The sequence below is a fragment of the Pantherophis guttatus genome, chromosome 1, assembly GCF_059756535.1.
Source record: "Pantherophis guttatus breed Tessera chromosome 1, ASM5975653v1, whole genome shotgun sequence".
NCBI lineage: Eukaryota > Metazoa > Chordata > Lepidosauria > Squamata > Colubridae > Pantherophis > Pantherophis guttatus.
The window spans coordinates 6267677-6295067 of NC_142063.1; the positions used below are offsets into that span (position 1 = coordinate 6267677).

The following is a 27391-nucleotide window of genomic DNA, read 5'->3' on the forward strand; positions in this document are numbered from 1 at the left end:
AATCATTTTGGTTGCTTTTTTCTGCACTCTTTCCAGAGTCTCAACATCTTTTTTATGTTGTGGTGACCAGAACTGGATGCAATATTCCAACTGTAGTCTTACTAAGGCTTTGTAAAGTGGTACTAGGAATGTTGTGTAATCTTGATTCTATGCCTCTATTAATGCAGCCTGGGATTGCATTGGCTTTTTTGGCTGCCGCTGCATGTTGTTGGCTCCTGTTTAAGTGATTGTCCACTAAGACTCCAAGATCCCTCTCCCAATTACTGACATTAAACCAAGTTTCACCTAGCCTGTACATTAAGTTTTTCTTGCCTAAGTGCAGAACCTTATTTTTAGCCAGTGTTCATTTGCCTGACCGAAGCTGTTGCCTTTTCCAGGAAAATTGCCATCCCCTTGAGCAAAAAGCTGGGTTTGCAAGAAAAGGTGAGACAGAAACCTCCTCCAAACCCGATTCTGGAAGCTTTTTACACAAAGTGGAGGAAAAATCCCCAAAAGGTGAGTTTCTTCCTCACAGGATTGCAGATAAATACCATCCATCTCTCTCTCAGAAGAACGAGGGGCAGTTGACAGCTCAAAGGATAAACATCATATGAAAGTAAAATACATCAATAAAACGGGAGCCTAATATAAAGACAGAATAAGGTAAAAATGAAAAGGTGAGTGGAGCGCCTTTAAGGTGTTAATCACTCTCAGGTTTGCATGCCACACTGCAAGCCCCATACAAGTTGGCAGAGCCAGATGTTCATGTTTTTCTGAAAGGCCGGGAGTGTGGGGGCCCACCTCTCTGTTTTTCTCCCCTCCATCCCTACATGTGAACTCATAGCACAGAGAAATTAACAAAATATTAAAAACTGGGGCGGGGCTGTTGCATTTCCCAGAAACGTGATCTTGGGACTTGGCTGTGCAGCTTGTCTCACCTGGTTCTGCCTCCTGCCTTTTAGGAAGAAGTCAGCGGCTTAGCCAAGCAGTGTGACCTCCAACCAAGGCAGGTAGAGAGATGGTTCCGGTACCGACTGAATCAGAACCGGCCCAGTGTGACCAAGAAATTCTGTGAAGCCAGGTGAGTGGAAACTCTTGGGGCAGGGCAATCCATGTGGACCAGAGCATCTCTTAGTGCCCAAGAGGATCTTTGTCACTGTTGACTTTACAAGAAGATTCTGAATGATTTAAGAAAGGTGTTTGTGTTGGTTGCCTGTTTGAGGAGTCTTTATCAATTGATCAAGGATGCTTCTCCCAAAGTTTCTGTACTTAGAGAGGGTTTCTAAGCTTGAAGAACGTTCACTGGGGAAGGGAAAGTCTTTGAAATCAACTGATCCCCTGTGTAGCTGGATTCTGTCAGAAAGCTTTGGAGCACAGGGAAGAAGAAACCGGCTGAGTCATCAGCTGGGATGGGGCAATGGGAGAAGATGGCAAGGAAGCAAATGGCAGTAGGCACAAAGTAGAACAGCTTAATTCATTCTTTGCACCTGTCTACATGCAAAAGGAAAACAATACCCCAACCTACCAAAAGTAGAACCATAAAAACAAACTAGTAGTACATGTCCAAATAGGTCAGAAATGGTAAGAAACACCTCTCTACCGTAGAGTCCAAATTACCAGATCCAAATGGTTTACATCCCAGAATTCTGAAGGAGCTGGCAGATGTGATCTCAGAATCACTGAACTATATTTTCAAAGATCCTGGAGCATTGGGGAACTACCAGAGGCCTGGAACAGAATTGGTGAGGTTCCTATCTTCAAAAAAAGAAAAAGGAGGAAAAAAAAAAAAGGAAAAAAATGAATCCAGGAAATTACAGACCAATCAACCTGCCATCAATACCTGTGAAGATCCTGGAAAAGATTATCAGGCAACAAATCATTGAACACCTAAAGGCAAGCAAAGTTAAAACTAGATGTGTTTGTCAAAAACATATTATGCCAAACAAATCTTATTGCATTCTTTGATTAAATGACTAAATTAGTGGACCAGCAAAATGCTGAGGGCACAGTATGCTAGGACCTCAGTAAAGCATCTGACAAAGTAGACCATCTACTACCTACTACTTGATAAGAGAGGAAAATGTGGAATAGATATTATCATTTTCAGATGAATTCGTAACTGGCTGATACATCACATTCAACATTTAGTCCTCAATGGAACTACATCAGAGGGAAGTATGCAGTTGGATACATCTTTCCTTGGATCCAGTACTCTTTTTTTTTTATTGAAAAGTTTTATAAGAAATACAAACAATTTTCTCCCCCCCACCCTTTCCCCCTCCCCACATAATAGAAAATATACATTTTCTTGTACATAATAAATCCTACATATACATGTTCCTCTTAAAGAAAGCATTAAAATAAAATATTTTAATTACATTCGGAGTTGCTCTTCTTCTCTTTCTTCCCTCATTCCACAACAAACCTTCTTCTTCTCCTCCTTTCTTTCCCTTCCCTCCCTCCTCTTCTCTCCTACTTTCTCCTGCCTCCTCTCCTACCTCATACTACTTCCTTTTCCTTTCCCCCACTTCTCTCTTCTTTTCCCCCTTCTCACCTTCACTCCTACTCCTGTCCCCTTCCCTTCCCTTCCTCCTCTCCTTTCCTCCATTCCTCTCCCTCCCTCTCCTCTTCCTACCCTCTCCTCCTCTCTCCTTTCTAACTTCTTTGCTGTGAAATATTTTCCTCCTTTAGTATCTGAGCAACTCCTGTATTCTAATCATAGATACTTTCTTCTGTTAAAACATTCCTCTATTCACCACTTTTTTCTTACCCCAACCCTTATCCCACCCTCCCCACCCCCCCTGACTTCCCAGAGCAAAAACAGGGTATAGCATCTAACAAACATATGCTAAAATAAACTAACTAATTATAAAGTTCAAAACTCCCACACGTTCTTTAACTCCCCTTGCTCCAATTCATCAACCTCCCTTTTATAAATTCTCACAACCATTTAAGTTAAATTCATTCTTCCTAATTATAAAAAAACTTTTCCTTGATGTATAATCCAATACTTTAACAATATTACAAACAGTAAAAATCATGAATAAATTCCATTTCCATACCCTCAAACATCATTCTTTTAAACATAACTCCCTAATGAAATTCTGAATTTAACATTAATCCTCTTTCCTTCAGAAAAATTGGGCATCTTGAAATCTTACACATTTTATCTCATATATCTTTTAAAATAATATAATCTTATGTTAAACATTCTAAAATTCTCTTAATACCATTAAAACACTTATTTACCAAATATGAATTTCAAAATCTGCAGGAGGATATCTTTCAGATTTTCAATTAACCATTTTAATACCTCTATTTTTTTTTTAAACAGCCCTTTTACTTATCCAAAACCAATTATCATTTTGTAATAGGATTCTGAATTTAACATTAATCCTCTTTGCTTCAAAAAGTTGGGCATCCTGAAAGCTTACACAATTTATCTCATATATCATATATCTAACATAACTCCCTAATTAAATTCTGAATTTAACATTAATCCTCTTTTTTTCAGAAAAATTGGGCGTCTTGAAATCTTACACATTTTATCTCATATATCTTTTAAAATAATATAATCTTATGTTAAACATTTTAAAACTCTCTTAATACCATTAAAACACATATTTGCCAAATGCAAATTTCAAAACCTACAGAAAGATATCTTTCTTAATCTTCTGTTCTTCTCTTCTTTCTATATTTTTTCCAATCCTTTTTTTTTTATAAATTCTTTCAACAGTCCCCCCAATTTTATTTTTGAAAATTTTAAAATGTTGATTTGAGGTTGATGTTTCTGAAATACTCGGTCTCTTCTTGAGGTCACGTTTTCTAATTTGAAATCCCCATTTCGACTCTTCTTGCTTGTATAATCATTCAGTCCCTTCCTTTGTCCATATAGCCAAAATTTGTTGCCATAAAGGTTGTCAGCTTGCAATAAAGAGTCTGTTTGTTGCTTTTCTATCAATTGAATGGAAATGTCCGCCAAAACCATTGTTTCGACTGTGCCAGCCTGCCTTTCACTCCTGACAGTCTTTTGCTTTTCCAAAAACAAACTCCTCTGAGTAATTTCCTGCTGGCCATCCAACAACTGCTTATGTTTTCCCAAGCTGTTTTTTGAAAAAGCTCTTTCAATTGTGTCCAAAAGAGCAAAATTGAAGGAGTCTAAGAGTTCTTGAAAAACCTGAACAGTCACAGCTTGAGAATTTGCTGATTCACCAGCCTTGCTGTCAGCCATATTTCAGCCACTTTGTATTCATCCAGCTATCAGGACGACAATTCCAACTATTTTCCACACAGTATAAAAGCAAGCTTTTAGTTAAAATCACTACTAAATTCTTTTCCTCGATACCAAACTCTTTTCCTGGACGCTTCCACTTTAAAACTTTCTCTTAGGGTGTAATCCAGTAACTGTATCACTGTTGCGAACATTAACAAGCGTTAACAAGCACTTTCCCTAGTAGCTTCCTCCTCCCGCTCTCAGACACCATTTTCTGCATTTTAAAACAGAGTTAAAGTATTACTTGCAATTTTTTCCTTTTTTCTCCTGATTTGCTCAGTCTGCAATCAAAGTAAAGATGTTAAAAGTCCCACCAGTTGTTTTCAGGAGATTTTGGTTGCGGCTTCTAGCTCCGCTTTAGCGGAGTCATCCCTGGTCCAGAGCAGCTTGACAGGCTTCAATAGGGAGCCCACACCCTTCACGCCCCAGGATTTCTCCTAGCGCACTTGGGGGGCTCTACCTCTGCCTGTCGGCTCTTCTCTCTCCCCTTTGCCCGGGGAGAGGGTTTTTCGCCGCCAGACAGCTGTTTTTCGGCTGTTCTGGCAGCATTTATGGTGCCGGGGAGCGGGCGCTCATAAAAGAGCGTCAGCAAAGCTCGCGGAGCCAAACAGGAAGTCAGATCCAGTACTCTTTGACATCATCATCAATGATTTAGATGAGGGAATAGATGGAGAACTCATCAAATTTGGAGATGACAACAAGCTAAGAGGAATAGCCAACACTTTAGAAGATAGGCTCAAGATCTAGAAGGTCTTGAGAGACTTGAACACTGGGCCTATCAAAAAAATGGTAAGACATTTCTTTCTCTTTTTCTTTCCCTTCACCATTTTCCCACTATTTTCATTTTCATTTTATATTTTGACTAGCTGATAACCTGGTGTTGCCCGGGTATTTATTTATCGCTGGCTCCCCCCTCTCTGTGTGTATCTCTCTCTCCCCCCTCTCCCCCCTCTCTATCTCTCTCTTCCCCTGTCTCTCTGTCTCTCTCTCCCACCTCTCTATTCCCCTCCTTTCTGTATCTCTCTCTCTGTCTGTCTGTCTCTCTCTGTATCTCTCTCCCCGATTCTCTGATTTGAGGCATCGGGCAGGCCATGAGGCACTCTCACAGTGCCTTGCACAGCATAGTGAACTTTAGTGCGCTTCACAGTAGGGTAGATTGGGTCCCCTCCTCCTCCTGGAGCCCATTATGACACGGTGGCCCCCCTCCCCCTCCTCCTCCTCTCGCAATCCATGGCCAGCTGTGGTGGGGCTGGGAGAGTGCACCGTTACCATGGCAACTCCACTGTGCTGTCCAGTAGAAGCCATTTTAAGGCAGTCCAGTAGAAGCCATTTTAAGGCACAACAGGCTGTATCTTAACAGAACACACACCCCGAGGGGTGTTAGCAGTGGTTTTATCCCCACAGTATTTCTTTCCAGGGAGTAAGTCATCTGTGTACCATGTTTGGTTGAAATTGCTTGAGGTGTTCCAGAGTTATACTGGTGGAAGCCATTTTAAGGCAGTCCAGTAGAAGCCATTGTAAGGTACAACAGGCTGTATCTTTGGCTGGGTATTTATAGACGTCGAAGCATTTGTCTGACAGGGAGCCATTGGGAGGGGGCTTTCTTCCCCCTACTCCAGTGCCCATCTTCCATGCCCTCCCCCTTCCCCCTCCAATGCGTTCCTCTTTCCCACCCTTTCTATGATCCTGGCACTTTGCCCCAAACCCACCAGGGGTGATGTCAAACCATTTGTCTGTCAGGGAGCTTTTGGGAGGGGCCTTTCTTCACCCTTCTCCCATGCCCATCATCTCTGCCCTCTCCCTTCCCCCTCCCATGTGCTCCTCTTTCCCATCCTTTCTAATATCCTGGCACTTTGCCCAAATCCATCAGGCACTTCCCCATTGGTCCACTGGAGGGAGAACATCACAGCTGGCTTTCCAGAGGTAGCTTCAAAGAAACTGACATCACAAGCAATTGCTGCTCTAGGGCAGGGGTCACTAACCTTTTGGACCTCCGGGACCACTAAATTCATAATTTTAAATCCCACGGACCACTAATTTGAATTTTTAAAAAAGATAAATAGTATTTAGTGCAATATAAAAACATGCAAAGAATTTTTTCTGCGGACCACCAAAATTCCGTGGTCCACCTGTGGTCCACGGAACACCAGTTGGTGACCACTGCTTTAGGACACTGCACTCGCTCCCCTTAATGGCCCAACTTTCCAGAGGAAGCTGCAAGGGAACTGACATCACAAGGAATTACTGCTCTAGGATGCCGCATTCACTCTCCTTAATGGCCCAGGTATTCCAAAGTTATGCTGGAACACACACACACAGACACACACACACACACACACACAGACACACACACAAGGGGTGTCTTACACACACACACACACACACACACACACCAGTATTTGTTTCCAGAGGGTAAGTCATCTGTGTACCAAGTTTGGTTGAAATTGCTGGAGGCGTTCCAGAGTTATGCTGGAATACACACACACACACACACACACACACACACACACACACCTACCTATGGGTTCTAGAGGTGTCTTACCTCCACAGTATTTGTTTCCAGAGAATAAGTCATCTGTGTACCAAGTTTGGTTGAAATTGCTCAAGGCGTTCCAGAGTTATGCTGGAACATACATATAAGCATACATCCTTTTTTTATAGAGAGAGAGATAAATTCATTAAAATTATATTTTAGAAAAGAAGGGCATTTGTGTGATACAAAGGGAAGCATCCCCCTTCAGCATCTTACAATACTGGTAGTAATGTGTTTTGGCCTCCAAACCAGTGAAGGGCCCAATTAGATTGTCAGAGAGCACATCTGTTGGGTGTTTGTTACTGGCAAAGCAAAGCGAGGCAATCATTTGGTGGATGGACAGTCATATCTCCTCTGTGATCCACAACCAAACTAGTCATCTTGACCAATTCAGACATCGATGGAGAAGCTAAACAGAGTTAAATTTTGCAGAAGAGAAAATTTTAGGGCTGTAGGTTGGACTGGAAATTGGAAAGCATCTCAAGAAAGAGGAGTGCTGACCAAAAAATAAAAGATACGTAGATGTCTCTATGACATAACCAGAAGTTGAGATCAACTTGACGAAATCTTTATTTTCAGTACTTACATAATACATTCAGGGAAGAGAAGAGATCTATTCAACTGTTCTAGAAACCAGAATCTGGACCAAGGGGTTCAAGTGGAAGAAAGGCTAAAGGGTGGGAAAGTTATTGATTGCTTCAGAAGGTGGAAGTGAGGGCTGTTGGAGCAGTCTCAGTCCTCTGTCAGATGGATTTTGTATTCCCTTCTAGCACTAGAAGCTCTGGATCTCCCAGCCTCTTGTCCAATTATACCCTGATGCTTTTTTCTGATTGTTTTCCAGCTCGAGAACTGTGCATTCCCTTATTCACCTCTTCATTGACTTGGCCATCCTTTATGATGTGAGTGCCAACTTTCCCTACTTCTATTGGTCATTGTCAAAAAAAACCTGGTCATGCGTAATGCAGGTATTGACCTTCTCTGCCTCCCACCTCCTAACATTTAATGATACATTTTTGATTAGCAAAAAGGGGTCCACTTTTCAACTCTTTCCAATGTCTTAGTAACTACAGTTGCTTTGTGGTCTCCTTTCTCTTCCATTGTCCCCTTCATGTCAGGTCTAAAGAAGTTGGTATGGAGGAGGGTGATTCCATCAGGATTCCATCAGGACTGTCGGTGGGAGGGGCAGATATGGTGGGAGCAGGGGGCCATATCGTGTTGTGGGGGCACGTGCCTGCTGTCTTCAAGTGGTGATGTGCTCCAGCCCCCAATGCTCACCTCATTCCCTGAGTTGTCCAGAGTCTAGGAGCCCCGGTCTTAGGCTGATGCTGTGCAACGCCAGGTCCGTGGTCAACAAAGCCCCCCTCATTTGTGAACTGATTCAGGAGGGGGAAGCAGACCTGGTGGGTATTACAGAGACCTGGTTGGGCCAGGAGGGGGGATCCCCCTTGTTGAGATGTGCCCACCGGGTTTCCACGCATTCCATCAGCCGAGGTCCCAGGGTAGGGGTGGTGGAGTGGCGGTTATTGTAAAGGAAGGTCTCGATCCTAGGGAGGCCACTGTACCTCAGATAGCCGGATGTGAGTCTCTCCTTGTGAAGTGGGGCCATGGGATGCAGGTGGGTTTGCTGATTGCATACCTGGCTCCCTGCTGCGTGGCAGCGGCCCTGCCCAAGCTCCTTAACGTCATAGCTGGGGTGGCGGTTGAGACCCCCAGGCTTTTGGTCATGGGGGATTTCAACCTGCCGTCCATCGGTGAAATGTCGGAGGTGGCTCGGGAGTTCATGGCTTCCATGACAGCCATGGACCTGACCCAGTTAATTCATGGCCCTACTCATATAGGAGGACACACTCTGGACTTGGTTTTTGTCTCTGGTCAGTGGTTGAATGGCCTAGATACAGGGGATATAGTCATTGAACCCTTGTCGTGGTCAGACCATTCTCTCCTTAGGCTTGACTTCCTGACCGCTACACCCTACCGCAGGGAGGTGGAACCGACCAGGTGGTTCTGCCCCAGGTGCCTGATGGATCATGATAGGTTCCAAATGGAGCTTGGGCCATTCCCTGAGACTCTGTCGCACGACTCGTCGGAAGACCTGGTGGCTGCCTGGGATAGGGCAGCTGCTGGTGCTTTAGATTGGGTCGAGCCTTTGTGGCCTCTGACCCAGCACCGAATCGACCCAGCTCCTTGGTTCTCCGAGGAGCTGAGGGAGATGAAGCGCTGGAAAAGACGCCTAGAGAGTAGTTGGAGAGCTAGTCGTTCTGGATCTGACCGAGCACTAGTGAGGTCTTACATCAAGACCTACTTAGTGGCAATAAAAGCAACGAAGTGTAACTACTTTTCCGCTCTTATCGCATCAGCAGATAATCGCCCAGCCGCCCTGTTTAGGGTGACCCACTCCCTTCTCCATCTGGGAGTGCGGGAAGACCCCTTGCAAGGGCGTGCTGAGGATTTTGCATGTTATCTGCACGATAAAATCGCTCAAATTTGGGACGGCTTGGACTCTGACTGGGTGGGTTCAGGCAAGGTGTCTGAGGCAGGTCTTGAGACTGTTATCTGGGAGGAGTTTGATCCTGTGACTCCCGAGGACGTGGACAGGATGCTGGGGAGGTTGAACGCAACCACATATTTATTGGACCCATGTCCCTCCTGGCTGGTGCTAGCTACCCGGGAGGTTACACGAGGCTGGCTCCAGAGGATTATAAATGCTTCTTTGAGTGAGTGTTTCTTACCTCCCGCCTTGAAAGAGGCAGTGGTGAGGCCCCTCCTCAAGAAACCTTCTCTGATCCGGCTGTTTTGGCAAACTATCATCCTGTCTCCAACCTTCGCTTTGTGGTGAAGGTTGTCGAGAGTGTGGTGGCGCAACAGCTCCCACAGTACCTGGATGAAACTGTCTATCTGGATCCGTTCCAGTCTGGCTTCAGGCCTGGGTACAGCACAGAAATGGAATTGGTCGTGTTGGTCGATGATCTCTGGAGGGCTCGGAATAGGGGTTGTTCATCTGTCCTGCTCCTATTAGATCTCTCAGTGGCTTTTGATACCATCAACCATGGTATCATGCTGTGCCAGCTGGAGGGGTTGGGAGTGGAAGGCACCGTTCTATGGTGGTTCTCCTCTTATCTCTCTGACCGGTCGCAGTCCGTGTTGGCTGGGGGGCAGAGGTCGACCTCGAGGCACCTTGTTTGTAGGGTGCCGCAAGGGTCGGTCCTCTCGCCTTTCCTGTTCAACATTTATGTGAAGCCGCTGGGTGAGATCATCCGTGGATTTGGGGTGTGATGCCATCTGTACGCTGATGACACTCAGCTGTACATCTCCACCCCAGACCACCCCAACGATGCCCTTGAAGTGATGTCCCAGTGCCTGGAGGCTGTGCGGGTCTGGATGGGGAGGAACAGGCTCCAACTCAACCCCTCCAAGACTGAGTGGCTGTGGCTGCCGGCGTCCCGATATAGCCAGCTGGCACCATCGCTGGCTATTGGGGGTGAGTCATTGGCCCCCATGGAGAGGGCTCGTAACTTGGGCATCCTCCTGGATGCACGGCTTTCTTTAGAAGAGCATATGATGGCCGTGGCCAAGGGGGCTTTCTATCAGGTTCGCCTGATACGCCAGTTGCGTCCCTTTCTGGATCAGGACTCCTTATGCACGGTCACTCATGCCCTCATCATCTCTCGCCTGGACAACTGCAATGCTCTCTACATGGGGCTCCCCTTGAGGAGCACCCGGAGGCTCCAGCTGGTCCAGAATGCAGCCGCGCGGGTTATTATGGGGGCGACATGGCGCTCCCATGTAACACCTCTCCTGTGCGAGCTCCTGGTCTTCCGGGTGCGCTTCAAGGTATTGGTTCTCATCTTTAAAGCGCTCCATGGTTTAGGGCCCGGGTATTTATGAGACCACCTTCTGCCACCGATAATCTCCCACCGGCCAATCCGCTCCCACAGAGAGGGTCTCATCAGGGTGCCGTCGGCCAAGCAATGTCGACTGACGACCCCCAGGGGGAGAGCCTTCTCTGTGGGGGCACCCACCCTCTGGAATGAGCAACTGATCCCAGACCTCCGTACTTTCCGTCAAACTTTGAAGACCTTCCTATTTCACCAAGCCGGGCTTGTTTAAAATTTTAATGGGTTATTTTATGGGCAAAGGGTTTTAAATTTTGGGAAGCCAATTTGATTTAATTCTTTTTAATTTATTTTAATTTTTATACTGCATGTATTTTAATTTTGGCTGTTCACCACCCTGAGTCCTTCGGGAGAAGGGCGGTATACAAATTTAATAAACCTAAACCTAAACCTAAGTGTTGGTGGGCTGGTATGATGTCGCTCCTAATGAACGGTGTCTTCTTTCAGAAACCCTGGTTCTGGAATGCCCATGAATGTTTGGATGGGTACCCACAGCAGGTAAGGCATCAGGAGACATTTGAACAAACATTTCAATGGAGAAATGTGCATCAATTACTAATCCCTTTTGCTAAATCAATCAATCAATCAATCAATCAATCAATCAATCTGTTATCTATTCTGCCCTGACTTTCCAAACATGACATTCATCCAAGCTTTAGGGATTCAATTCTTTCCTATTCTTGCAGCTGAAAAGCAAGTGATTAAGCAGCAATAAGAAATAGCACATGAGGCCAAATGTAAGGAAATCACCATCATGTCCCGGGAAAAATCATTGAACTTTCCTGACTTTCCTAGCTGACAAATTTATCCTCCAAAAGATAGAGTAGGGAACTAGAGTGACAGCTATATTGGACGATTATAATTAATAGCAATGATAAAGAGATATATAAGACACAGGCATTTGCAGATGATGTGGTATTAATCATGGAAGAACCATTAGAATCAGGCACTAAAATTCTGGAAGAATTGGGCAAGTACGGGGAGGTAGCAGGCCTTAAATTAAATAAATCCGCGCGCTTAAGACGTTCTTATTTCATCAAGCTGGCCTAACCTAAACTTTTCCTCTTTTTAAATGGAATTTTAAATTTGGTTTTAATTTATTGGGGTTTTAAAATGGTTCAGCCAAATTTATTTAAGTAGTTTTATCTCGATTTTAAATTTTGTATCTATATGTTTTATTTTATGGCTGTTCACCGCCCTGAGTCCTTCGGGAGTAGGGCGGTATACAAATTTAATAAAAGTGAAAAGTGAAAGTGAAATCCAAAACTAAATTATTAACAAAAAATATGACGGAGGTAAGGAAAAAAGTACTGGAAGAATCAATGGAGATCCAAACCGCCAAGAAGGTAAAATACCTGGGGGTCTGGATTTCATCAAGGTGCTTGGCCCTCAGAGAGGATAATTATTTACCATTGATTCGAAATATTAAACAGGATCTGGAAAAGTGGGGAAGACTACAGATATCATTATTAGGCAGAATCGCGGCAATAAAAATGAGCATATTACCCAAGTTATTGTATTTATTCCGAACGGTCCCTGTTAAATTAGATAAAAAAAATTTTTTGGAGCTCAATGGCATCATCAGGAAATTTATTTGGGAAGGAAAGAAACCAAGGATAGCAATTAGGAATTTACAGGACAAGAAGGAAAGGGGGGGTTTCGGATTACCTAAATGGGAGTTATATCAAAAAGCTGCAAACCTAGTATGGCTGAAAGAATGGGCAACCCTAAGAAATAAAAGACTGTTAACTTTAGAAGGGTATGATCTCCAGAAGGGTTGGCATACATATCTCTGGGATATTGGGAAGAAGATAAAAGCTTATTTCCATAGACATAAAATAAGGGAGATATTGATACAAATATGGGGAGAGATGAGACAGAAGCACTATAGGAAAATTCCGAGACGGCTTTCCACCATGGAGGCTATAATATATCCAAATATATTAGAAATGGGTAAAACGGTCAGATACAATGAATTATTAGATGGGGGAGGGAACCTTAAAACAAGGGAAGAATTGATGGAACAAGGTATTTCTATAGACTGGTGGCCATATAACCAAATTAAATCTAGATATAAAAAAGATAAGGAGGAATTTGGCATTGAAACGAGTATAAATGGATTTGACAAGATATGGATGGGTACGGATGACAAAATTCTAGCTAAATTATATAATTACTTATTGGAGTACGATATGGCAGAGGAAGTAGTTAAAGAACCGATGTTAGCGTGGGCCAAAAATATAGGACAGAATATAAATCTGAACGAATGGGATTCAATATGGAATAATAACCTTAAAATGACAAAGGCGACGGCTTATAAGGAAAACCAATACAAGCTGTTTTATAGATGGCACATGGCCCCAGCTAGGATAGCGAAGATCTACCCCAATTCAAGCCCTAAATGTTGGAAATGTGACCATCAGCAGGGTACTTTTCATCATTGCTGGTGGACATGTAATCAGGCACAAAAATTCTGGAGGACGATATGGATGTGGATTAGAGAAATAATAAAAGAAAATTTTGATTTCGACCCAAAAGCCTTTCTCCTGGGAATTTTGAAAACTGAATATGCAAAAAAGAAAAAGTATTTAATTATACATATTCTGACAGCCGCTAGAATTTCCTTTGCCCAGTATTGGAAAGAAAAACAAATACCACCTCAAGAACATGTTATTGGAAAAATATTGGAGTGCGCCGAAATGAACAAATTGACTTCAGAAATTAATGACAGAGAAGATTCGGAATTTTATAGCGTGTGGGACATGTGGTACGAATGGATGGGGAAAAGAAATAAAGAAGGTAATAGAGATTAAATATTAATTAATTAACAAAATCTATATGAATAGTATTATATTTAGTCTTAGAGAGTTGAGCACTATTATCTTTAAGTGTTTTGAAATTAAATCTAGCTTTAAGAAATAATATCAAATAAAAGACAAGTAATAATGCATGTAGATGTATATATGTATATAATTGCACCAATGAACCGAAAATGTACCGAATGTATCACTATATGTTATAATAAAAATCAAATATATATATATATATAAAAAAAGCAATGATAATGCAGGCACAGGTAACTTAACAAAGACTAGTGAGCTGACTTTAACAAACTACCATGTTTCCCCCAAAATAGGACATGTCCTGAAAATAAGGCCAAGCCTGATTTTTGGGGTGGGCATAAATATACGCCTTCCTCCGAAAATAAGCCCTAGTGAAGGGGTGGGGGTGGCCAGCCCAGAAGGCAGCCCTTCCCTTCCCCAGTCACCTCATTGAGGTTCAGCCCCTTAATTGCTGTTGATCAGCTGAGCCAGTGAGGGCTGTGCAACTCGGCCCAGATCTCCAGAACACCTCCCCAGCTGCCGGCCTCCTCCCTCTTTTCCTGCCGATAGTTCTTTACTTGGGATCACAGCACAGACCCACATCCCCAAAATGCTCCACCTGAAGCCTTCAGCCTTCCAATCCTGGGAGGGGCGTCTGTACGGCAATCCCAAAGAAAGAATGGTGTGTGTATGAGAGAGAGAAAGAGACAGAGAGATCTGATCCAATCTTGGAGAGTTATCCAGGGCTGGCAGCAATGTTCTCTCTGTCCCCCCACTCTCTCTCTCTCTCTCACACACAGGTCCCTCACCCCCCCCAACCCTCCCAAGGCAGCCACATCCCTGCGAACTCCTGCGCCCCCATCTGCCCCTTCTGGTGCCCCCGCTGCCCATGGCACCAACTGTAGACCTTGAGTACCCGTTTCTGCGCCACGATGGCAGGCCCCCGCTCTCACCCCCATGTCTGCATAGCCGCACTACCAAGCACCTGCAACAGCAGCCCCTGTGCCAGCATTGCCACAGCGGGTCTTTCTCAGCAGGGCAGCCGGAAGTGACAGAGAGGCCTTCATGTGCGGCAGGTGGAAGTCAGCACACACTGACTTCCACCTGCTTCTGGTGGGAGCAGGGCAGCATGGTGGAGCAGTCATGGAGGACTACAACTCACAGCTGGGTGCTGGACTTTTGGCAGGGATGGCTGAGGTGCTGCGGGTGTTGCTGGTGCTGCTGCCTCCACCTGTGGAGGCCACGGCCAGCCCCCTGCGGACATGCTCAGCCACAGGTGGGGAGCGCTGGCCATGGCTAGGCCAGCTGAGCTGCATTTGTCAGGGCTGCTCTTGGTGTGGTTGCCCAGCATCTCGCTGCTGGGAGCCTGGGAAGAGTAAGCAAGGCCTGCAGGAGGAAGGGGGAACAGGCAACGTGAGGCTCAACTCCCCAGGAAGAGTCTGGCCCAGTTGCTATCCTATCCGGTCACTCCTGAGGTGGAGGGGCTTTCCGGTGGGCGCTCCAGTCAGTCAGCGCTCAGGTGGGGGGACCTTGGGGTGATTAGAGTGGAGAGGAGCAGGGGAGGCCTCCGGCAACCATCACCATAGAGCGGGAAGCGTACTCCCAGAACGGCGGCTGCTCTGCCTGGGGTTTGGAAGCTGCAGAGGCAGAGTTTGGGGGAGAGAAAGAAAGACTTTTGCTGCTTCTGCTTTTGACTGCATTTATTTATTTGTTTATTTTATTTATTTATTTGTTTGTTTGTTTAAATTTCTATCCCGCCCTTCTCCAAATAGGACTCAGGGCGGTGCACAGCCTAAGTAAAAACAAAGCATACAAAATTTAAAAAACAGTATTAAAATAATTAAATATTCTGGCCGTAAATTAAAACAACCCAATTTAAAATCAATTTAAAATTTAGCTCAAGCCAGCCCAGCTAGTTGAAATAAATAGGTTTTCAGGGCCCGACGAAAAATCCGGAGGTCTGTTATTATACGTAACTCTGGGGGAAGGTTATTCCAGAGGGTGGGCGCCGTCACAGAGAAGGCTCTGGACTCGTGAGTTTTCTTTTACAACGTGTTTCCCTGGACACAAGGGTGAGGAACGTGACAGTGTTGGAAAGGTAAGACACGCATCCCACTTCTTGCCTGCCCCACTTGCCACCCCCAAATTGCATCCCTAAAGGGGGCAGGTGGCTAATCATGCCCAGCAAGGGGGGGGGAGTAGAGATGGCAAGAAGAGCCACATCTCGCTCCACACGTCTCACTTCTTCCCTGCCCCACCTGCCAGAAATGAGTCTTTGTGAGACTCGTTGCGCTGCCGCTGCCGCTGCCGCCTCATAGAGCAAGACTCTGCAAGGCTTGTGCCGCTGCACACATGAATGGCAGCGCTGCCGCAACGTTCGACATACTGGTGGAGCCACGAGTGGCAGGATGCCAGCTGGGTCAGTATGATGAAGCTTGTGGCGGTTCTGCAGTTCGTGTGTGCAATGGCACAAGCCTTGCAGAGTCCTGCTCCATGAGAAAGTGGTGGCGGCAGAACACGTCACCAGTGGCCAGCCGTTCAGCCGGCATAAAGAACAGGGAGGGGAGGGGACAGAAAGAATGGGACATCCAGTCCCACGCTCACCACCTCCTGCACCCCCCAAAATAATAAGACTCCCCGATAATAAGGCCAAGCCCTTATTTGGGGGGGGTGTCAAAAGAAAATAAGACCCTGTCTTATTTTCAGGAAAACACGGTAAGAAAGGCAATAGGAAGGATTCCACGTGTGGAAATTATAGAGTGAAAACCAATTCAGGATGATTGGGAAATTCTGAGAAACAAGGTAAAAAGGCCCGAACAGAAACAATTCCACAGAGAAAGAGAAACAATAGGCTCAAAATGAGATCAGCATGGTGGAACAAAGAATTCTCTGCCAAATTGAGAGACAAAATGGACAAGTGCAGGGGGAAAAAAAATGAAAAGGGGGCATATAACTATGACAGAATACTAGCAAGAACCCCGAATCTGCAAGGATTTAGTCAGGAAGGCCAAATTTCACAATTTATTTATTTATTAGTCCAATTTATATGCCGCCCTTCTCCGTAGACTCAGGGCGGCTTACAATGCATTATAGCAATAGCCTGCATACTTTTATGTATATACCTGCTTATTAGGGCTTTTGCCCCCCCCTAATCTGCGGTGTTCTATCCAAAGCTGGCTTATTGCCCCCACAATCCAGGTCCTCAATTTACCTACCTCGAAAGGATGGAAGGCTGAGTCAACCTTGAGCCTGGTGAGATTTGAACTCGCACTAATTGCAGGCAGCTGGCAGCTAAGTGCTAGCACTTAACAGCACTTAGTCCACTGCACCACCGAGGCTCTTGAGATAAATGAAATAAGAAAAAATGAAATAAGAGTTGCAACAAATGCCAACAATAAGAAAAAAAATGTTTATTGTAAGAAGCAAGATGAGAGTCAAGGAACTGGTCAGTCCACTAATGGGAGAAGTTGCCAAAAACGGGATGAGCAGCTGGGAGAAAGCAGAAATGCTTAATTCCTTCTTTGCCTCTATCTTTATACAAAAGGAGAAAAAATAGTATAACCCAGCGATGGCGAACCTTTTCATCACCGAGTGCCCAAACTGGAACACAGGTGCATGCATGTACATGTGCATGGACGTACGCACCAGAGCAACGGAAAGCCAGCTAGCGCGCATGTTCGCTTCATGGGTATAACCTATCAGAAGTAGCATCATGGGAGGTAGAATAAGATTACAGGTCAAGATAGGCAAGGGTTGGGCAAGAGAACACCTATCTTTGGAGGGGCCTTGTAGGTCATCTAATCCAACCCCCCCGCCCAAGCAGGCAATCCTACGCGAGTGATGGCTAACCTTTTCCAGACCAAGTGCCCAAAGTGCACAAGCGAATGTGTGTGCGTGCCCCTGAACCACCAAAATGCAATGCAAGTGTGGCCCCCCACACATGCATCCCCCCTCGTGCATGCTTGTGAGGCCCCCCCACACATCCTACACCCTGCGCATATGCGGCAGAGACCTGATGACCAATTGGCCAGCAGGAGGCGCACGCACATGCACAGCAGAACTGAACTGGGCTAATGCCTCATGTGCCCACAGAGAGGGCGCTGCATGCCACCTGTGGCACGCGTGCCATAGGTTCACCATCACTGTCCTACACCATTTCTGACATATGGCAGTCCAGTCTCTTCTTGAAAGTCTCAAGTGATGAAGCTCCCACAACTTCCAAAGGCAACTTCTGTTCCATGGGTTGATTGTTCTCATTGTCAGAAAAATTCTCTTTATTTCCAGGTTAAATCTCACCTTGTTCATTTCCATCCATTATTCCTATCTGCTTTGGAGGAGTTCAAATCTCTAGGACCAGATAGTTTACATCTCAGGTTATTGAAAGAGTTGGCAGATGTTATCTCAGAGTCACTGAATGAAATGTTTCGGAGCTCCTGGACCATGGGGAACCCGCCAGAAAAACTAAGACCAATCAGTTTGATATCAATACCTGGGAAAACCCTGAAAAGGATATTCAAGAAGCAGATTTGTCAACATATAGAAATGAATAAATTGATTACAAGAAGTCAGCATGGTTTTGTTAAAGGCAAATGATGCCAAACACACCTTATTGCCTTCTTTGATGAAATGACTAAATTAGTGGATCAAGGAAATGCTGTGGATATAGCAAGGCATTTGATAAAGTAGACTATCACCTCCTAAATGGCAAGGTAGAACAATGTGGGATAGACAGCATCACCACCAGATGGATTTGCAGTTGGCTGACCAACCGCACTCAACAAGTGGTCCTCAATGGAACAATGTCTAGATAGAGAGAATCATGCAGTGGTGGTAACTCAAAATATTGTCCTGCTCTTCAACTTCTTCATAAGTGATCTAGATGAGGAGATGGAAGGGGGTGCTTATCAAATTTGTGAATGACACTAAGATGGGGGGACTTGCTAACATTTGGGATACCATGATATCATGATGCCAAAAAGATGCTGAGGCCCTAGAAAAAATGAGAAAAGAGCAACAAAGATGATATGGAGTCCAGAGGATAAATTGCATGATGAATGTCTAACGGAACTACTGTATGTATGTTTAGGGTAATGAAGAGAGGCTGATGGGAGACTTGATAACAGTCTACCAGGACTAGGAGGGCCGTCACAGGGTAGATTTATTCTCTGCAGCACCTGAGGGCAGGACAAAAAGAAATGGGTCTGGATAGATCCTTTTCAGGCATGAAATGTTGAGGGAAGATCCATACACATGGGGGCTCTCTAGAACAGTATTTCTCAAACTTGACAACTTTAAGACACGTGGACTTCAACTCCTAGAATTCTCCAACCACCAAGAACACAGTACTAGGATATTGTCTTCCCTTTGGAAGCTGAGAATTGGGATTACATGACACCATTTGTCCATTTATGCATTGCAGCCCATCCAGCTGAGCCTTTTGAGCTACTACCTCATGCAGTTCTCCTACAACTGCTCCTTGATCATGACAATTCCTTTTGACGTCAAACAGAAGGTGAGTGAGCTCTGGCAGAAGAGATGAGGTCCAGCTGGTCAGGAAACCCCATTCAGATTCCAGCAGGAAATGTGTGTCTTCCTTTGGGTGCTCTACCATCATTTACGCCTTTCGGTTAATTTATGTGGCAGCCCATCTGGCCCATGAAGCTCAGCTAGTTCATTTGAAAACTCCACAATCAATCAAAAGAGGAGGAAAAGTAAAACAAAATAAAACAAGGGTGCTAGTTTGGTGCATCTTAAGATGCAAAACTATATTCTACAAAAATTCTTGTCAGTATGACCTTTAAGTACATCATAGGGCATTTTTTTTTTAAAACCAGGGTGCCTCAAAGGAGCTAACATATGGAATGCACTCAAAATCTGGCAGCAATGATGTTGTCCCTGCTTCAGAGCTCCTGACTGTTGCTGTGCTGCTAATGAGATTATTGTCAGGGTTCTGACGGGTGTTTCCCATCCCTTCTGGTCTATGGCAACTCGAGAGCAGGCCAGGGATGCTTTGTGTAGTTGACAATTATATGATCTTCATTTTCAATTTTCTGTGACCGTTTCCCAGCCAGTCTCGCAATCCCTTGCTATCTTCCTCCACCCAGCAGTAGTCAGATACCTGTTTGCTGGCAAGGAGAGGGGGAAGGGGAAAAGGAAGGGAAGGGAAAAGGAAGGAAGGAAGGATTTCCAATACAAGATTCCCAAAGGTAAGGAAATATTTCTGAAACAATGACTCAACAGGGCACACTTGTCTAACTCCACTCAAAACCCCTTCCTCATAACAGGATGTATAGGCCCCCTGGAGGAGCTACAAAATCAATAACCCAGTTATCTTTTCTTCTTGCAGGACTTTAATCTGTTAATTGTCCACCATGTGACCACCGTCTTGCTCATTGGCTTCTCCTATTGCACCAATTTCATCCGTATCGGTTTAGTTGTCATATTTCTACATAATATTCCCGATAGTCTGCTGTTTGTAAGTTAATGCTCACGAGCACTCTACCTCTACTCTAAGATTTAAAAAAAGAATATGTTCTTCCCCTTCCTCTCTTTTTGGGAAAAAAAAACATCCATGTTTTTTGGAAAGAAGAAATAAATCTAGAAAAGAAGTTATACCAGCCTTCTCTTGCCTGCAGTCTGCCAGATGTGGGACCAGCTAGATAATTGCTGCCATAGTCCCAATCTGAAAAGTTTCTTTGAAGGTCAAAAAATACAAAAAGAAAACAATAGTTCAGAGAAAGAAGCAACATTAAAAAAAAAATGAGGATGAAACTGTTTCAAATTTTAGATATCCAGTTTTGACTTTGAAAACACGTTTGTTCTGTACTCAACACAAAATGTTTGGAAATGAGCTAATCCCCACTTTGCTTGCAAGCTGGTCTTCATCAGTGGTGGAATTCAATTTTTTTTTACTATCGGTTCAGTGGGCGTGGCTTGGTGGGCATGGCAGGGAAAGGATACTGCAAAATCCCCATTATCTCCCCACTCCTGGGGGACGGATATTGCAAAATCTTCATTCCCTCCCCACTCTGGGGCCAGCCAGAAATAGTATTTGCCGGTTCTCTGAACTACTCAAAATTTCTGCTACTGGTTCTCCAGAACCTGCTGGATTTCACACCTGGTCTGCATCCAGATTTTCATATTCTGCAAACTATTATTCCCAGGATCCCACTGGGAGATAGAATACAGGTGCTGTAGCTTAAACCCAAAGAAATTTGCCATCGTATTCTGAAAGTTGAGTGTTCTCACAACAGGAGACTCAGCCACTCAACAATTTCTGTCCCAAAGGTGCTTTTTCAAGAGGAAACTGGACTTTCTGGTTTTTCTTTGAAGACATTTTGCTTCTCCTCCAAGAAGCTTCTTCAGCTCTGACTGGATGGTGGGGAATGGAGGGATTTATACTCCTTGTAGACAGCTAATCATTTGCATTCTTTTAGTGAGTTGTTAAGCCCACCTGGAGGTTTATCTGTGTCCTCAGGGTCACCTGAGTGATGCAAATGGGTGTGGAGCCTTCTTGGCTGCAGCCAATTGGCTCAACCTCCAAGTGGCCTCAACGACTCACTAAAAGAATGCAAATAACCAGCTGTCTGCAAGGAGTATAAATCCTCCCATTGTCCACCATCAGAGCTAAAGAAGCTTCTTGGATGACATGAAACACCTGCAAAGAAAAACTAGGAAGTCCAGTTGCCTCTTGAAAAAGCACCTTTGGGACAAACATGATCTGGATGACTGAGAGTCTCCCTAGATATCAACAATTTCTGCTTCTTTTTCTCTTTTTTCCCTAGGGTGCAAAGATGTTTAACTACCTGAAGTGGAAGAAAACCTGCAACACACTCTTTACCATTTTCTCAGTGCTATTCCTCTTTGCTCGTGACATCGTTTTCCCTTACAAGTATGTTTTGGGAATGCATGCAAAAAGGGGAGGAATTTGACAGCACAATTGCAGAGCCATCTTTTTTTTGACATTTCCCCTCACATCTTGCGACATCTTTTTTATATTATGATGACCAGAACTGGATGCAATATTCCAAGTGTGGCCATACTAAGCAGTGGTGAAATCCTCCGTGGATTGCCACCAGTTTGCTGCCTGTGCATTTGCAGTGCTCGCCAAACGAGTGCTTCGCGCTGAAAAAGAAGACTTCACTAGGTAAGTAGAACAGTGAGGGGGGAACAGCTGGATTTCCTGGTTTCTAGTGAATATAAACCCCGCAGCACAGCTGATCGTCAAACATACCGGTTCAGATGAACTGGTAGCTTTTTTAAACTATTGGGTCGCCTGAACCAGTAGCTTTTTTTTTACTACTGGTTCACCCGAACCGGTAGTATTTCACCCCTGGTACTTGTTGTGACCCAGGCCCAAGTAGGTAATAATTGACGCAAACAGTTCCAAAATAAACAGACTTTATTAGAACAGCTGAGAATTAACTCATTCTCAGCGTAGTCCAAACTAAATTAAAACAAACTCTTCATAACACAAATTCTTCAGTCTAATCACCAACCTTGGTATAATTAGGCAAACTGCCAAAGGCTTCTCTTGGCAAAAGTTCAAAAGCAGAAGACGCCAACAAGAGATAAGTGCTGCAATACTATCAACGTTGTTTTCTGACAAAGAGCCCAAGAGCCGTTGCTGGTCTTTTAAGCCTTAGGGGAGGGGCCAATCATCTCTTGGCCCTACTCCTGAGTTGTCCTCTTTGCTTTAGCTGCTCTTGCCTTCTGGCAGCTCTTCTCATATGTGCACTAGGAACAGGCTCCTCCTGTTCCTCTGCCTCTCTACTGTCAGCTTCTGGAGGCTCCGGAGTCCGCACATCACTCCCTGACGGCCCTGGCCCCATCTTTGCCTCTGACGGAGAGCCCTCATCCAGGCCTTTCCCTGACTTCAGGACTGGCCATGTTCTTCCTCAGCCTCATCACTGTCCGACTCCTCTGCCAACTCCACAGGCTGCTGGCGAACCACAACACTACTAAAGCTTTGTTAGTATCACTTTACAAAGCCTTACAACAGCCATACTTGGAATCCTGCATCCAGTTTTGGTCACCACAATATAAACAAGATGTTGAGATTCTGGAAAGAGTGCAGAGAAGAGAAACAAGTGTGACTAGGGGGCTGGAGGTTAAAACATAAAGAATGGTTGCAGGAATTGGGTATGTCTAGTCTAGAGAATAGAAGGACTAGGGGTGACATGATAGCAGTCTTCCATTATTCGGTCTTCATGTTTTAGGTTTAGTCCCATATATTGATCTCCCTCCCCCTCCAGTTTTAATGTAAACTCTTTGGATGAGTAGAGCTAGTTGTTTCCCAAATACATTCATTCTCATTGCATCAGCCTTACATTTCATCAGCTTTACAGTTGCATTAGCTTTACATTGGCTGGTCAGCTTTAAACCATCATTACCCTGACAAAGAACAATTATAGCAATTGGGTATGTCTAGTCTAGAGAATAGAAGGACTAGGTGTGACATGATAGCAGTCTTCCATTATTTGAGGGGCTCCTACAAAGATGAGGAGGGGGTCAAACTATTTTCCAACACACCAAAAGGCAAGACAAGAACCAATGGATGGAAACTAACTAAGGAGACAAGCATCCTAGAGCTAAGAAATTTCCTAAAAGTGAAAGCAATCAACCAATGGAATAGCTTGATTTCAGAAGTTGTGGGTGCTCCATCATTGGAGGCTTCCAAGAAGAGACTGGATGGCCATTTGTCTGAAATGGTATAGAATCTCCTGTTCGAGGAGGGGTTGGGCTAGATGACCCCAAGGTACCTTTCAAGCCTATTATTCAGTGTTCTATATTCTATCCCAGCTTGTAACTGCTATAAACAAGTAGAAGTTACAACCTGTATGTAACCCATCAAACTTCCAGAGTTGGAAGGTAACGTCCATCTGTTATTCTCTACTAAAATACTTCAACCTTAATCAATTTTGGCTAAATTGATCATCTGTTCAGATCATCTGCTCCTGTTTTGAAGCCCTAATGGATATCCTGAATTCCTAACCGGATTGATTATCTCAGCTTTGAAAAGTACTGAGGAGATAACCATTTTCCTTTTTCTTTTTCCACCCCCTCTCCCTCCTCAAGGGTTCTCAACACCACATATTACTATTTGGCGGAGCTCCACCCGCCTTATTTTGGCTACTACTTCTTCAATGCCTTCCTGATGCTCCTGCATCTTGTCAACATTTTATGGTCCCGCCTGATCATCCTCGTGATTTATAGGTTCCTGATCCATGGCAAAGTAAGGGCAGAAATTGGGCACTTTTGAATTGGGCACTCCACGCTCGGGAAGGTGGGAACAAAAGGCACGTATTGGGGGGGGGGGGAGACCACCAATTACTTTGGTTTAACCTTGCTCCACTTTCTTTTTTATTCTGTGTTTTTTTTTTTTATTATTTGATTTATATGCCGCCCTTCTCCGGAGACTCAGGGAGGCTTACAATGTGTTAAGCAATAGCCTTCATACTTTTGTATATTTTATACAAAGTCAGCTTATTGCCCCCACAAACTGGGTCCTCATTTCACCTACCTTAGAAAGGATGGAAGGCTGAGTCAACCTTGAGCCTGGTGAGATTCGAACCTGCAGAAATTGCAGGCAGCTGTGTTAATAACAGGGTGCACTAAACCACTGTACTATCACTGTTGAGTCTGGCGCAAGATTCCTTGGTCCTGCTGATAACTCGCTCTTGTCTTTAATTTTTCCCAGTTTGAATTGGAGATTATAAACTCTGCAGGGGAAATGTGTGCTCTATTTTGTTCCGTCCAGATGTATGAGCCTCAGTGGCGCAGTGGTTAGAGTGCAGCGCTGCAGGCTACGTCTGCTGACTGCCTGTAATTTGGCAGTTCGATTTTCACCAGGCTCAAGGTTGGCTCAGCCTTCCGTCCTTCCGAGGTCGGTAAAAATGAGGACCTCTTGCTGGGGGCAAGAGGCTGACTCTGTAAACCGCTTAGAGAGGACCGTAAAGCGCTGTAAAGCAGTATAGAAGTCTAAGTGCTATTGCTATCATTTAAGAGGGCTGTTGGGAGGGGGGAATTCGGTGGTAGTGAAGGGGAGTCCCTGCTTGGTTGCGTAATTTCATTCATTCGTTTGGAATGTTTGTGGGTGGCAATTGAGATGTGTGCCTTGGTTGACGAAGGCTGCAACTTCTGGTGCAGATGATTTTTTGCACTTTCACAAATGTCCTCTCCTCAAAGGAGAAGCAGGCACTCCCCATCCACCGTTTCAGACGCCCGTTTCTTTTACTTCCTGCTGAGGCACGAGGCCCACTCTCAGCCTTTGGGCTACTATTACATTCAGGCACCAATAACATCCTGCCGGAAGCACTTCCTTCATTAAAACAAGAGAGAAAAAGGAGTTCGAACACCACCTTGGTTTTCTGTTTGACACAGAATGGCCATACTCACAGCTCCAAAACCAGATTCCCCACCTTGCTTTCTGGCAGTGGTGAAATCCAAAATTTTTTACTACCGGTTCTGTGAGCGTGGCTTGGTGGGTGTGGTGTGGCTTGGTGGGCGTGGTAGGGGAAGGATACTGCAAAATCTCCATTCCCACCCCACTCCAGGGGGAAGGATATTGCAAAATCTCCATTCCCACCCCACTCCAGGGGGAAGGATATTGCAAAATCTCCATTCCCACCCCACTCCAGGGGAAGGATATTGCAAAATCTCCATTCCCACCCCACTTCAGGGGAAGGATACTGCAAAATCTCCATTCCCACCCCACTCCAGGGGGAAGGATATTGCAAAATCTCCATTCCCACCCCACTCCAGGGGAAGGATACTGCAAAATCTCCATTCCCACCCCACTCCAGGGGGAAGGATATTGCAAAATCTCCATTCCCACCCCACTCCAGGGGGAACGATATTGCAAAATCTCCATTCCCACCCCACTCCAGGGGAAGGATACTGCAAAATCTCCATTCCCACCCCACTCCAGGGGGAAGGATATTGCAAAATCTCCATTCCCACCCCACTCCAGGGGGAAGGATATTGCAAAATCTCCATTCCCACCCCACTCCAGGGGGAAGGATATTGCAAAATCTCCATTCCCACCCCACTCTGGGACCAGCCAGGGGTGGCATTTGCCAGTTCTCCAAACTACTCAAAATTTCCGCTACCGGTTCTCCAGAACCTGCTGGATTTCACCCCTGTACTCACAGCTCCAAAACCAGCTTCCCCATCTACCCTTTGCTTTCTGGACACCTCTGCTCAGTGATGCTTTCATCAGTGATAGGTGGCTGAGAATTGGAACGTAAGAGACCACATAGATTCAACAATGCTCCCTAAATAAATCCAAAAATAGACTTTTTGACACAAACTGTTACATTGCCACACACTCCTAAAGGATGGCCTTATAATGGCAGTGGGCAAAAGACATGGGATCAAACTCACCGCAATACCCAGTCTATAGGGTGCCCTGTTGTCAGCACTGGACACAATCTGAAAATCCTAACCCCAGGGTTGTTGGGTTTTTTTTGGGGGGGGGCATATTAAACGTCAGGACCCAAATAAGGGATCTTGTACCCCTCTCCTCTACAACAGCAAAGGAAGCACACTAAAACTCTTCAGAAAGTTTTCAGGGACACCAAAAAGACTCCATGCTACAGCATCTCAATTTCAGGTCTTTCTGGCAATTTGTTATGGAGGGGCCGCTCATCTTTGTTTTCATGATATAAAATGGCCCCCCAAAATGTACAATCCTGTAGTCAAGTGGGAGTCCTACTCTGGGGTGAAATCCAGCAGGTTCTGACAGGTTCTGGAGAACCGGTAGTGAAAACTTTGAGCAGTTCGGAGAACCGGAAGAAATTTTGAGTGGTTCAGAGAACCGGCAAATACCACCTCTGGCTGGCCCCAGAGTGGGGTGGGAACGGAGATTTTGCAGTATCCTTCCCCTGGAGTGGGGTGGGAACGGAGATTTTGCAGTATCCTTCCCCTGGAGTGGGGTGGGAACGGAGATTTTGCAGTATCCTTCCCCTGGAGTGGGGTGGGAATGGAGATTTTGCACTATCCTTCCCCTGCTACGCCCACCAACCCACCAAACCACACCACGCCCACAGAACTACTAGTAAAAAAAAAAATTGGATTTCACCACTGGTCCTACTGCAACCCTCAACCCCAGAGCTTCAGAAGAGGAGAATGACCATGGATTGGGTTTTTGAAGAGACATCAGAAATCATGTGGATATCTCAACTTTGCAGGGGGTTGAAGCTCCCATGCCTCTTAAATATTTTGAAGCCCCTTCTTCTTCTAAAGAGCCATGGGCTTGCCTGTATGCCATGCAAAACATCTCCAGTGCAAAAGGCCAGTTGTGTGTCCCCTAAAAGGGTTTTTGCCCTCTGATGGACTCCAGCCAAGCAGAGAGGTGACGTCTCTGTTTCTCTGTTGTAGGAAAAGGATGTGCGGAGCGAGTCAGAGGGCAGCGAGGAAGAGGATGTGGATGAAGTGGACCAGAAGGCGGAACAAAAATCCAACAACAAAACATCACCATCATCAAGGAAGTGTGCAGCAGGTGTCCAGATGAAATCATAGACACTGACACGAATTTCTAGTTTTCTATAAATAAATATTTTTCACATTCGTATTTACAGCAGACAGGGATGCCACACAGAGGAGGGGGTCAAGCTATTTTCCAAAGCACCTGAAGGCCAGACAAGGAATAATGGATGGAAACTGACCAAGGAGAGATTCAACCTAGAAATAAGGAGAAATTTCCTGACAGTGAGAACAATCAACCCATGGAACAGAAGTTGCCTTCAGATGTGGGAGCTTCATCACTGGGAGCTTTCAAGAAGAGATTGGAGTGCCATCGGTCAGAAATGGTGTACGGTCTCCTGCTTGGGCCCCAGGGTGCTGTCAGGCTTCGGTGCTATCTTAAATAAACTTCATTCTCAAACGCAAA

The 27391-nt window shown here is 45.0% G+C and overlaps 1 protein-coding gene across 1 annotated transcript; it reads left to right on the forward strand.

Moving 5' to 3' along the window:
• Positions 1-128: 128 nt before the first annotated feature.
• LOC117657486 (ceramide synthase 4-like) lies at positions 129-27391 on the forward strand. Its single transcript, XM_087887045.1, has 10 exons — positions 129-135; positions 341-495; positions 942-1060; positions 7627-7684; positions 11126-11176; positions 18920-19012; positions 19847-19975; positions 21285-21391; positions 23578-23734; positions 26881-27391. The coding sequence occupies exons 1-10, from the start codon at positions 129-131 to the stop codon at positions 27019-27021; spliced, it is 1017 nt and encodes a 338-aa protein (XP_087743171.1). The 3' UTR covers positions 27022-27391.